The sequence below is a fragment of the Meles meles genome, chromosome 1 (assembly GCF_922984935.1).
Source record: "Meles meles chromosome 1, mMelMel3.1 paternal haplotype, whole genome shotgun sequence".
Lineage (NCBI taxonomy): Eukaryota > Metazoa > Chordata > Mammalia > Carnivora > Mustelidae > Meles > Meles meles.
This window is the reverse complement of record NC_060066.1, coordinates 143657910-143671010: the sequence shown is the minus strand read 5'-3', so window position 1 is coordinate 143671010 and position 13101 is coordinate 143657910. Positions and strand designations below refer to the sequence as shown.

The following is a 13101-nucleotide window of genomic DNA, read 5'->3' as shown; positions in this document are numbered from 1 at the left end:
CATCTTTCCTGATTCTTTCAGTTGTATAGAATCACTCTTTCCAAATCCTGTGTACTTTAACAAAAAAATTTCTTATGACTTCTAGGCTCTTCTGTCTGATTTTCTAATCACGTGCTTCACTCAAGCAAAATTTCATTAGGGATAAGACTTACCTCTTGACCTCTGAGGCTGCTGCACAGTATCTTTTATACAGAAGGGTCTCAATAAAATTGAATTATTTGATAGCACCTGATGCCTCTTTGCTCCAAACACATAATCTAATATTCCATAGTTATTTTGAAGATCTTTAGCCCCATGAAACAAAAAATAAGAGGCTGAAAGAAACTGGCTGATTAAGGTCTCAAAATCTCTGTGACATCTCGGGCAGGTCAGCCTTCTGTCGAATAGGGGGCACAACACGCCCCGGGGCTGTTCCAGATTCCCAAGCAGCAGCAGGAACATTTAGTTTCCAGCTCACACTATTGTATGTGGACCACAGACAACCATTTCCTCAAATTCAGTCTGTCCCCCCGGGACCTTTTATTCCACCTTTAAGTTCAGTTCCCTAAAAGTGGTTTCCACTGTATGCACAGTCAGCGGCAGAACCCTTGTCTGCCTTGTCTCTCGCCTCTGCCACTCACCCAAGCTTTGATTAAGGAAGCAAATGAGGGAGGTGAATGGACAGTGAAATTGCTGACATGTTATATTAAACTCCTGCTATGCAAAATCTTAGGGGAGATGAGTAATGCCAGATGGCCTGATGGTGAAGAGAGAACTTCTGGCTCTGCATTTTCCACTTAGATGGGTGAGAGAGAGTGTGAAAGATACAACTGGAATTTAGATGCTCCCCCCTGCCCAATGGAGTCCAGATATGGGATGGGAGGAGCTTGTGTGTGATGAGGTAAAGAGCCTTGGGTCCTACACTGTCCCAAGTCTCCCATTGGTTCCTACAGCAGGGCCCTTGTCAGGTCTGTTTTGGGTTCCTGTATCTGCTGAGGTGCCCACTGGACTTTGTTCTCGGGGCTTGATTCGGGCCCAGTCATCTTTTCTGCTGACTCAGCCGCACCCTGGCTCCCACCATTGAAGCAGAGCCCTGAGCACCACTTTGTCCTCCGTCCAGCTCCTGAGCAGACTGAACACCCCTCAGCCTGTCTGGTGAGATGACCTCTTCTCTTTCCTGCTGACTTCTGTCTTCCACCTGGGATATATGGGAACTTATACACATTTTCCACATCACACAGCAGTGATAGGGAGTAAGACAAAGGAATTCAAATTAAGGCCTTTCTCTGACCTCTCAGTTAAGTCAGATCAAGGCCACGGCCATGGTTGAGAGGATCCTGGGCTCTAGGCTCTATCATGCTATCATGTAGCAGCAGGCACAGTTTTGCTCTCTTCCCTTGTGTGGCAGCCCCTCAGAGTTCAAACAGTGCAGCAGAAGTACCCTCTGCTCTTAGCTTTCCTTTCAACCTACTGAAGATACTTTCCTTTTCTGAGTCTGGTCCAGGGAAGAGAGGTTATTCAGGCTTGATCACTAGTTTTCCCTTCTGGGTCTCTCTTTCTACCCTTTTTAGGGGAAGAATGGACTGTTGCCTTCCTCTTCTGAAATGAGTAACATTATTTTTTAAATCTAATTTTCCTTCTATCAAAATCCTATCCAACACTGGTAAAAAAAAAAAAAAAAAAGGTCTGTGCTTTCTACACAATGTAAAAAGCTATAATCCGTGTTAATCAGGGATAGTTGAAACATCGATGCGATGTCATAAGACAATTAGGAGCTGGGGTTAATAGAATAAAATTATATATTTTAATCAGAGGGAATATTAAAAATTTTAAATCCTGTGACCTGGGTACTTACCAGTCAGAACTAATGCCAACCATAAACAGCTGGTATAGTCAGATGGCAAATATCAGATGGTGAATATCATGCAAGCTAACTCTACCCTGTGTCTAATAGCTCCCATATATTATCCCTATTCAATGAGGGTGGTTTCTGAAAGCATCTGGGAACCTCCAGAAGCCTGTCAAAGAGAGATCATATGAAGGAAACTAGAAAAACCTCCTTTGCTGCTTCCCCAGTGCTATGAATCTCTGTAACTAACCTGACTTTTTTTACATAGCCCACTCTGCAGTAGGGTAACCAAGAGAAAAGACTATTGTCAAATTCCATTAGTGTTGCTGACTTAAAATTTTATCACTTCAAGACAGAGAGCTATTTGACCATTCTCAGGCACTTTTGTTCAATCCCTCTGGAATTTCTCTTCTCATTCCTGTTACATGCTATTCTCCCAAATACCTTGGCCACACTGATAACTCATACCCTGCATTATGTTCTTAGGTCATTAGGAAGAAATTCTCAACAGATGGATCTGAAATCGTGCTGCTGACTGACGGAGAGGATCACACTATAAGCTCGTGCTTCAACGAGGTGAAACAAAGCGGAGCTGTCATCCACACAGTCGCGCTGGGGCCCTCTGCAGCACAAGAACTAGAGGAGCTGTCTAAAATGACAGGTGAAGGATGGTCTGCTGCTGCCATGTCCCACTGAATTGCTGAACTGTCTCTTCCACTGTACTGTGAGCTCCAGTGAACAGGGGAGAAGGGGAAGGGTGGGCTATATAGAGAGAGGGGGAGTCTTATTAACCAACTACCTGCCTTTTCCTCCAAATGACCATTAGAATTGACTCTCCCCATTTCTTTTAAGGCCTCAGTTCTGGGATTATGGCAGTCTGGAGAAAGATGGGATCAGCACAGCACTCTAGTTAGGGCTCAGGTCTCTTTTCCCAGACACTTTGTAAGTAAGGACTGCAATATAATATAACTAATAATAGATTAGCCAGGAACCACTCTTTTCCAACTGGCAGCTGGTCTACAGACCCAGTGGGGTGAGATGATAAGCCACTAACTATATAATACCATGATACAAGTACCCTATTAACAATAGAAAGCACACTAGAATGGAAAGCCTTTGACCTTATTAAGGGAAGGAGAAGGCCCAGAAAGGTGACCTCTAAGTCGAGACTTTAATAAGGAGTAACAGGGGAAAAGCAAAGAACCCGCTGAGTCCACAGAAGGTCACTCTGACAATGTAGAAAACAATGCAGTTTCTCCATAAAATATTAATATATTGAGCTTCTTATCTCATACACAAATGGTTTAAAAAGATTCCATATGTGCCTGACTTCTTTAGCAGAGTAAGTGGGCACAAATTTTTTTTTTTTAACTTAGGGCCAGCATTATGGATATCAATTATTATGCTGAGTTGCCTCCTGAGGGAGCTAAAATGATGGACCGCTTATTCCTAATACCACATGTCTTAGGCTGGGTTTCTTAGCAGCAGAGCCTGAGACAAGGATTTGGGTGCATGTGATTTATAGAGGGAGAGCTCTCAGGAGAACAGGAGAAAGGGAAGTAGGATAGGATAGGGGTAGGACTCAAGCACAGAAGTGGACTTAGAGTCTAGCTGAAGCCTAACACTACAGGGAGCTCTCAATCTGGAATTGCATCACACACTTGGTACAATCTTGAGGCAAAGAGCTGACCTTTTGTACCATTGTGTCCATCAGTCAGCGGCCATGGACAATCAAGGCAAGGTGGAGGTGAGGGAGCATGTTACTTCTCCAGCAAGCATAGCCTCTTTTGGTAAGGCAATTTTCTGGAAAAAGGAGCAGTTATATGCCATTAGCAGCTAACACTTAGAGCAGCAGGGGAAAGATTCCATTGCCTCGGTAAGGGTATCTGGGTGGGGCCCCAAGAGCATTACCAAAGTACTTACCTTAAACCTTGGATGGCATTAGTGGTTTAAAAGTGTTTTCACATCAACTGTCTTAGTTACACATATTCTAAATAGCCCAAGACTGGGAGACCTGGTGTATAATCTATTTTTTTACTATATATTATACTTTTCTGTAACTGTCCCTTGCAGCTGTTATTTCTTGCTGTTGTTAACATACATATGTTTTATGATTTAGGAGAAAACCCAAAAGTCAAGCTTGTTAAAATTATGTCTAAAATAAGAATAAATCAATAGGCTTGGAATAAGGCTTAATGAATTCTCTTATATGAAGCATATGACCTTTAAAACATGAAATTTATGTTATTAGTTTTGACCTATCAGAGATTCATGGCTGCTTTGCAGATAATTGACCTAGCTGGGCAACTGAGATGTTGCTGAAGCTATTATTTAGTAGGATTAAAAATTTAGTATCAACTTCTGAATTAATCTGGATGCCTGGTTGATGGTGATTGAATAATATTTTAAAACTGCAAGAAAATATTCATGTCATGTATTCTGCTATCTTAACAGTAGCTAAAATGATGCAAATACTTGCTTTCTAGAAAACAACTTCTGATAATATAATTGTGTTTTAGGAGGTTTACAGACATATGCTTCAGATCAGGCTCAGAACAATGGCCTCATTGATGCTTTTGGGGCCCTTTCATCTGGGAATGGAGCTGCCTCCCAGCGTGCTATCCAGGTCAGAATTTTTACTTTCTGGTTTTTCATGTTTCTAAATAATTATAGCCGAAATGGAGAGTTTAATGGTTAAAATTTTTAAGTGCTACATTCGTCTAGTAGTAAGTTAAAACTAAAAATAGATGCTTCATCCTGATATTGGACATTATTCCTAAAATAAAACACTACTTTTTAAAGCAAAGCAATTAGTATTTACTTGTTTGGAAACAAAACTGACTTCTCCACAGAAACCAGCAACATACAATATAATGGGTCCAAAAATTCTTTTTTTTTAATATCTGTTAACAAGCACCCACAGCAATATAATTGGCTCAAAATTTTCTTCATAGTAGATCAACTTAACACAAATTTTCTGGGAAAAGTCAGTGTTCATGGATTATGTGCTTTATTTTTCCATTACCTCAAATCTCTGATATTTGCCAAGATTTCCTTATGGATGAAAAGTGTTTTGCTCTGTGAAAAGCCCATGATGTCAGTCAAGACACCTGGATTCTGGTCCTGGGCCTGCCATTAACTCTCGAACTATAGGTTAAGAACTTCACCTTTCTGGGCCTCAGTTTCTCAGCCAGATATGAACCAGAACCATGGGCCCTTCTGGTTCTAAAATTTCAAGAAAACCAAATTTTCTTTCAAAAATTTTGGGACTATTCATTAAGAAAAGGACAAATGTATTTTAAATGTTCTTCTTGAGTTTCAAAAGCTACTCTTATGAATTTTAATATTTTATTTATTTATTTGACAGATAGAGATCACAAGTAGGCAGAGAGGCAGGCAGAGAGAGAGAGGAGGAAGCAGGCTCCCCGCTGAGCAGAGAGCCTGATGCGGGGCTCTATCCCAGGTCCCTGAGATCATGACCTGAGCTGAAGGCAGAGGCTTTAACCCACTGAGCCACCCAGGCGTCCCATGAATTTTTAAGCTTGAGAGTAAATAATCAGAACTCACATCTCTGTGAATTATTATTTTTATTGTGATAATTTTATTGTGAAAATTTGGATGAAAGTAAAAAAACAATGTCATATTAAAGCCAAATATTGACAGATTTTGAAACAATAGGTTTTCTGAACTACCAGGGTAGCATTTATTCAATCAAAGAGGATAGCAATTATACTCATTTGGGTTATCCTAGCTCTGATTTAGAAAACTGAACTCAAGAGTCCAATCTGGAAATTGAAGGAATGTGTCTGAAAAAAATGATTAAACTGATGAAAGGACAAGTTCATGGTCAGGCAATTTCTGCCCATTACTTTTTATTTAAGAAGCCTAACAGTGAGAGAGATAGAGAAATGAGCACTCATTTACTCATCTGCCTTAAGAATCAGATTTAGGAGCCCTTCACTTTTTTAGTATATGAGCTGCCAAAGCAAGCACAAAGAGCCCTTTACTTTTTCCACATCCAAGATCAAATCTACCTATGAAATTAGAAATCTGACTCTATGACCCATCCACCCTATCTTCTCTTAGATATCAGTTTAAGGATAAGAAAAAATTATTTAGGAGACAATCCTCAAGGTCACATTCTCTGTAAAAGTCCTGTTAACCCTTCCCCACCTCAGTCTCTGTTCTAACCACTTCTTCATTTTTCTCCAAACAACAAATCAGCCTTGGCCTTTGACTTATTTTCATTTATCTTCACAGGGACTACAATAACACTTGATCTAGCATTGGTTATTTGCAAAAAGTCCCAGTCAGGCCCCTAAAGAGTTAAGTTTATAGTCTAGTAAACAGGATGAGATATAAACACAAGTAGGTATAAAGGAAAACAAGGGGAGAATATCAAAGGGGTGACAGAATCAATATTCCATGAGAACTCACAGGAGGGAGAGATAATTCTCAGTCAGTAAGTGAGATGGACTTTAGAGAAAATTTCAGAGGGAAAGTGCCATTTGAACCGAGTTTTGAAGGATTGGTAAGGCTTAGATAAATGGAGATGAATGTGTAGACTTCCAGGAAAAGCAGAGAGTATGATAAAGTCAGAGTCAGGGATTAATGAGTGTCATTTGGGAAGTGGTCTAGTTTGGGTGTAGGAATAAACACTGTGGAAGCTAAGGCTGGAAGAAAGGTAATTTAGAACTGGATAATGATAAGACCTAAATACCAAGCCAAGGACTCAGGCATCACGGAAGGCTTTTAATGGGGCAACTGGGAAATTGGAGGCAGAATGGAAGAGACTGTGCGATGGGGGCTATATTCTCCAGAATGTAAAGAGTTGCTTTTCTTTCTTAACAGCTTGAGAGTAGAGGCTTAACCCTCCAGAACGATCAGTGGATGAATGGCACAGTGCTTGTGGATAGCACTGTGGGAAAGGACACGTTATTTCTCATCACTTGGACAACACAGCCTCCCCAAATCCTTCTCACGGATCCTAGTGGAAAGAAACAAGATGGCTTGGTAGTGGACACAAGCACCAGAATGGCCTACCTCCAAATCCCAGGCACTGCAAAGGTATGGGCTCAGGTTTTATCCTTCCCACAATTTGACAAGATAAATTGAAGTTTTTACAAAATATTCATAGTTTTTTCAACGTGGGTGGTTGCTAGAAGGAGAGTTAGTATTGAATGAAAGAGAGAACAAGGAAAATTCTCTATCCAATTCTCTATCTCATTAGTATGACAGCAAATCAAGGGAAAGGAAATTGATGATATTTTCTCCAGGTACTAAAAGGAGAAGTTTCAAATTACATAGAAGTCAAGATGGTCCTTGAAACTCTGGGATCATGAAAAATATCACCTCAGGAACCCATTGATTTGATACTGCCTTTTAGAAACCAAGGAAATAAGGACACAACTTTCTGACTTCATTTTCCCCAACTAGGATTTTCTTGACAGTAAGAACCATGTAGTTAATCCAAATGTACAAGAATTTCCCTTGGCTGACAAATATCAGAGATCTTCTTAGATACGCTTTTGTAACATGCTTGTACTAGATAAGCTCTTTCTATAGGTAGCATTAAAGTCGGGTCTGTGTCACCTATAGTTATTAATTGGAAATCTCTCCATTTGTTTTGGTCAGGTTGGCACTTGGAGTTACAGTCTGAAAGCAAGCTCACAAACCCTGACTCTGACTGTCACCTCCCGTGCTTCAAGTGCTACTCTGCCTCCAATTACAGTGACCTCTAAAATGAACAAAGACCAAGGCAAATTTCCTAGCCCTATGGCCGTTTATGCAAAGATTCATCAAGGATCCTCGCCAATCCTCAGGGCCACTGTCACAGCTGTAATAGAATCGGTGAATGGTAAAACAGTTAACCTTGAATTACTGGACAATGGAGCAGGTAACCATTCCAAAGACTGGAAAACACATCTTTCGTTTCCAAAAAGCAATCAAGGAACAGAAGGAGGGCATGTCCTCTGGTGAGGACAGTTAGAATCAGGGAGTCCGCCACTGGGGGTCTGGATGGGAGAGTTCTCTGCTTCCCCACAATTCCTGTATTTTAAAATGTTAGACAGCATGAAGAAGGGCTTACCTTTAGCTTCTGCAAAGACCAAACACATTGGTGGCTCAAGTTTTATACACTTAGATACTCTAGGGAGTTGTCAGAGGATATTCCACACTCCCCAAAAGGGAAGGAAGAAAATTAATAGCTATTTTATGTTATATTATCTTCATTTTTACCTTTACCACACTTTTGAGATATTATTAACCTTACATTACAGATGAAGAAACTGAGGCTTTCACATTTAGAAAGCAGCAGAGATAAATTCAAGTGCAGTTATATGTGCCTGCTATATGTATCCAGACTCTGCATTAGTTTGCCCCAAAAATGAAAATCCTGCCCATTATTTTTTAAAGAAATCTAACAGGGAGTGAGAGAAAGAGAATTCTACATTTCTTTATAGAAGGCACATGACTGCTTACTCTGATGCAAGTAACCTTATTAGAACAAATTCTGTAAATGGATCTCCTACCCAAATCTACCCTGGTGAGAAGTCATAAGTTTTAAAAAGAAGATAATCATATAACTTTTTTTTTCTACATAGTAATGTGCAACAGTTCAACTCAGTTCGACAGATACTTAATGAATAGTTACCTTGCGCTATGTTGGATGTAGCAGACACATGGCATGACCTCTGATTTCAGAAAGAAAGACAACAATTCAGGAAGATAAAATATAAACATATGAAGCTAAACACATACCTAGACATATACACGCACGTGCATGTGCACCTAAGAGAAAAAGTAGATTTCATCTTTAACGGAATCAAATCCTAAACTCTCTTGGAGATAGTGCAAGGTTATCTTTGCTTTGAAAATTTTTAACCCACATGTGAGTTGGAAATATACAAATGCCCATCCGCCTTTCAGATATTCATCAATTTCTTCATTTTCCTGTCAAGGTGCCGATGCTACTAAGGATGATGGTATCTATTCGAGGTATTTTACGGCTTACGATACAAATGGTAGATACAGTGTGAAAGTGTGGGCTCTGGGAGGAATAAATGCAGCTGGACAGAGGGTGACACCCCAGCAGAATGGAGCCATGCACATGCCTGGCTGGGTTGAGAATGGTAAGTAATCTATAATAACACCTGACTTGAGTAAAAGGCTTGGGATCAAGAGAAAACCGATAAGCCTGTGGGGAGAATGGTGTGATTTAATATCAGGGTTTTTCAGTCTGAACACTACATTTTGGGCCAACACTACATTTGTGACATTTTGGGCCACATAATTCTTTGTTGTGGGAGCTGTCCTGTGCATTGTAGGACGTTTACTAGCATTCCTTCCTCTACTCACTAGCTATCAGAAGCATCCCCCACAGTCATGGCAATCAAAAATGTCTCCAAACATCATTCACTGTCCTCTAGAGGCAAAATAACCCTCAGATGAAAGCCGATAGATTGAAAGCAGCTTTCTACTCCCTGGGTTCACATTCCAGCCCTCTACCAAAGTATTTTAGGTAATCTCTTTGCGCTTCACTTTCCTCAGTTATAAAATGGGAATAACAATGGTAACTGCCTCATAAGGTAGTTATGAGGAATGGACAAGGAAATACATCTAATGAGCCGTTGCTGGTAAATAAAAGTGTTAAATAAATGTTTGCTATTATTTTTAATAAATTTTAAAACATTCTATAATAAAGCTCTTTTCACTGATAGTGGCATTTCCATAGAATAAGGGAATTTATGGCTTATTATATGCATTAATATCACAGGCCCCACTGTTTGCTTTCTCTTGCTCAGACCAGGGAGAATAGTAGATGAACCTAATATCAGCCAGTACACTGAGCCCACATGTAAGCAGGTGGGGAAATTGTGCTCCAAGAAACAGACAGTCCTATACCACTCTTGGTCATAAACACTTGCCCTGGATTAGAGCTGGAATTGGGACCAAGACTAGTACTGATGGGTTCCAGGACCTGTTTTCCATCAATCTCTTTTCTTAGCACCTGGTGTATTGTAAGAATAGCTTCTCCAAGAAGCTTCCCATCATCCTGTTTACTTCGGTGTGTGCTCAGTAAAAGGAGGATTTTAGGACATGTGGTGTTTCATGCAAAGGTGATCAAAAAAAAACAAAAAACAAAAACAAAACAATGCTTTAAAGACCTTCCTTCCAAAGCTCTTTCACATATTTCGGCTTAGTTTATTTTCATTTGTTCTTTCTGAGTTAGGGGGAAAAGACAGGAGCTTCTTGGTTTAATGGCTATACCTAGCCTCATGCTCAGTGTTTTGCTCACATTAGGACATTACATTCTTCTAATTATGCCATTTTACAGAGAAACAGAGGCTAGAGTAGAGAGGTTATTGGTCTGTGATAGGACTTGGCTTGGCATTGGAGAGCCATATTTTTCTCCTCTATCCCTTGATAAATACCAAGAGAGATGGTCTCTATTGGTGAATTGAATACTAACTCTGAACCTGCTACAGTATCTACTTTATCTTTGCTCAAGACCAGATTGCTGGGTATAAAGATCAATCTGTCTTTACAGGCAAAAATTTTAAGGGTTAAAGAAGTAGGTTTTAGGAAAGAGGAAATTCTATGTAATGCCATGTTAGGGTATTATGGAATATTTTTATTGAAATGAGAATTGGAGAACCCTAGTGGTTGAGCAGATCAGGGTATTCTTTGAGTTCCAGGATTATTTTTATACAACATTTCAGCAAGAATGTGAAGAATGAAATGGCTACAAGCACTAAGTTCCTAGGCATTCAATGGAAAATCAGAAGTCTCCCCAAAGCACAAAATTTTAGAACCTCTAACATATAACAGTTTATGAGAAGCTGCAATCTAATAAGAATGATAAAACACAAACATAGAGAAAGAGGGGGAAAATGCATGGAAGAAATAATCAGGGCAATTCTTGATGGTCCAAATGATTAATTACCAAATAAATAGGAAAAATAATAAAACCAACCATATTAACTAGGTGAAAGAGATTTCTTGAGGCAGTCTAAGAAGACTTAAAATAGAGGTAGGATTTAAGCTGATCTAGGAAGAGTAAAATCAGGATGGGCAAAAAGATGGGAAGAGAAACAACTTCAAGACAAATTTCATGAAAATAAATTACGGGGATCATTATTCCAGAAAATATCTGTAAGATAAAAAAAAACTGTGATTCTCTCTTTGCTTTATTTCCTCTGATGCAACCTGATTTGGGATCTTTACACCAAATAGTTAAAATTAATTTTGTGTGTGGAAGGAAAGAAGGCAAAGGCAAGAGTAGGAAGAGGGCAATCTGACAACAAAACAAAGGGAGGTATTGTCATATAGTTGCTTGTAATGTAATGTAATATAATGTAATGTAATGTGTTGCAGGTGAAATAAAATGGAATCCACCGAGACCTGAAATTAGTAAGAATGATCTTGAAGGCAACCAAGTGTGTTTCAGCAGAACAACCTCAGGAGGTTCATTTGTGGCCTCTGATGTCCCACAGGCTCCCATACCTGACCGCTTCCCACCTTGTCAAATCACTGATCTAAAGGCAAAAATCCATGGGAACAAATTTATTAATTTGACTTGGACAGCTCCTGGGGATGATTATGATCATGGAAGAGGTAAGCTGAATGTGGTGTGAACCATGTAAAGGAATTTTCCAGCCAACAGGGGTGCAGAAGGAGGTGAGGCAGGCAGACATGTTATGATGCATGGGGAAGACAGGAGGCAAGAGGGATTGTGAATGTCCTCTGAAATGAAAGGTTAGGATTTTTAAATAGGAGAGGTTTAGAACCTGAAAAGCTGACCCACTTTTATGTTTTAAGAGGTTTCAACCAGTAACAGGCAATCTTTTGATTTTTTTTGAAATCTTGCCAAACTGTCTTTTAATAAACCCCATTCTTAGCAATCACTCTGGAAAGGCTTGGGAATACAGCATAGATCTCTATGGAGCAGAACTGACCTTTGGAAGAAAACTCAGGTCCTACTAGATTTTTGTCTTGAAGTATAGTCTTCAGATGGCAGCATGGGCATCATAGAAATGCTTGTTAGAAATGCAGAACTCCAGTCCCCAATGAGACCTACAAAACCAGAATCTGTCTTTTAAGGTCCCTGGGTACTTTTTATGTACATGAAAGTTTGAGAGGCACTGATACCCAAAAACTCCTCTATAAGTAATAAGCAATAAGCAATAGTTTAAAGACTTCCTCTCTCAGCCAGAAGCATATACAGAAATACTGATCAAGGCTTTAGTTCATGCCTGCCCAGTTTTATTTATTTATTTATTTATAGAGAGAGCGCGCGCATGCACATGATGGGGACAGGTGGAGACAGGTGAAGGAGTGGGGGCAGAGGGAGAGGGAGAATCTTAAGTAGGCTCCATGCCCAGCAGGAAGCCCTTCAGGGCTTAATCTCACCACCATGGATCATGACCTGAGCCAAAATCAGGTGAAGATGCTTAACCAACTGAGCCACCCAGGCACCCCTTGATCCAGTTTAAATTTATCACTCTGTTAAGATACATAAACAAGAATGTAAAAAGAATACTAATAAATATAAATATGGACCATCAATTACATTTATTCACTGGAACTTTATGGAATGGTAATATAGTTTCTTATAGACTTAAATCTTTAACACTTGAGAATTACAAGTCGCAATTTTTTTTTTCTTTTTAGCTCTCAAGTATATCATTAGAATAAGTCCAAGTATTCTTAATCTCAGAGACAATTTCAGTGAATCACTTCAAGTGAACACATCTGATCTTATCCCAAAGGAGGCCAACTCGAAGGAAGTCTTCGTGTTTACACCGGAAAACATCCCTTTTGAAAACGGCACGGATCTCTTCATTGCAGTTCAGGCTGTTGATAAGTCCGATCTCAAGTCAGAAATCTCTAATATTGTAGGAGTGTCTTTGTTTATTCCTCCACCGACTCCTCCAGAGATACCTACTCCTCCTTGTCCTGATATTACTGTCAATAGCACCATTCCTGGCCTTCACATTTTAAAAATAATGTGGAAGTGGCTAGGGGAATTGCAGCTGACACTAGCCTAAAGCTGAGTTTCATGAGAAGAACAAATCATCCACCCTTCTTTTGATTATAAAATTCTCCAAAATGTATGTTAAACTTTCCTGTAGAGGGTGATATAATAAAATCAAATGCTAAACAACTGGTTACATATGTATAAAGACTATCATTTAAATCCAGAAGTTTAATCATCACATAGGCATTTATTAATGATTTTTTTAAAAGTTTTTAAAAAGATTTTATTTATTTAT

General features: G+C 39.5%; 1 protein-coding gene across 1 annotated transcript in view; it reads left to right on the top strand.

Annotated features, from left to right (window-relative positions):
- LOC123944619 (calcium-activated chloride channel regulator 1-like) overlaps positions 1–12992 on the top strand; it is a 30072-nt gene extending 17080 nt beyond the window's left edge. The window contains exons 8-14 of the mRNA XM_046009888.1: positions 2315–2489; positions 4348–4454; positions 6680–6895; positions 7463–7724; positions 8788–8958; positions 11204–11443; positions 12500–12992. Of these exons, the coding sequence (XP_045865844.1) occupies positions 2315–2489; positions 4348–4454; positions 6680–6895; positions 7463–7724; positions 8788–8958; positions 11204–11443; positions 12500–12876 (1548 nt within the window). The 3' untranslated portion in view covers positions 12877–12992. The remainder of the gene's footprint in view (positions 1–2314; positions 2490–4347; positions 4455–6679; positions 6896–7462; positions 7725–8787; positions 8959–11203; positions 11444–12499) is intronic.
- Positions 12993–13101: the final 109 nt, after the last annotated feature.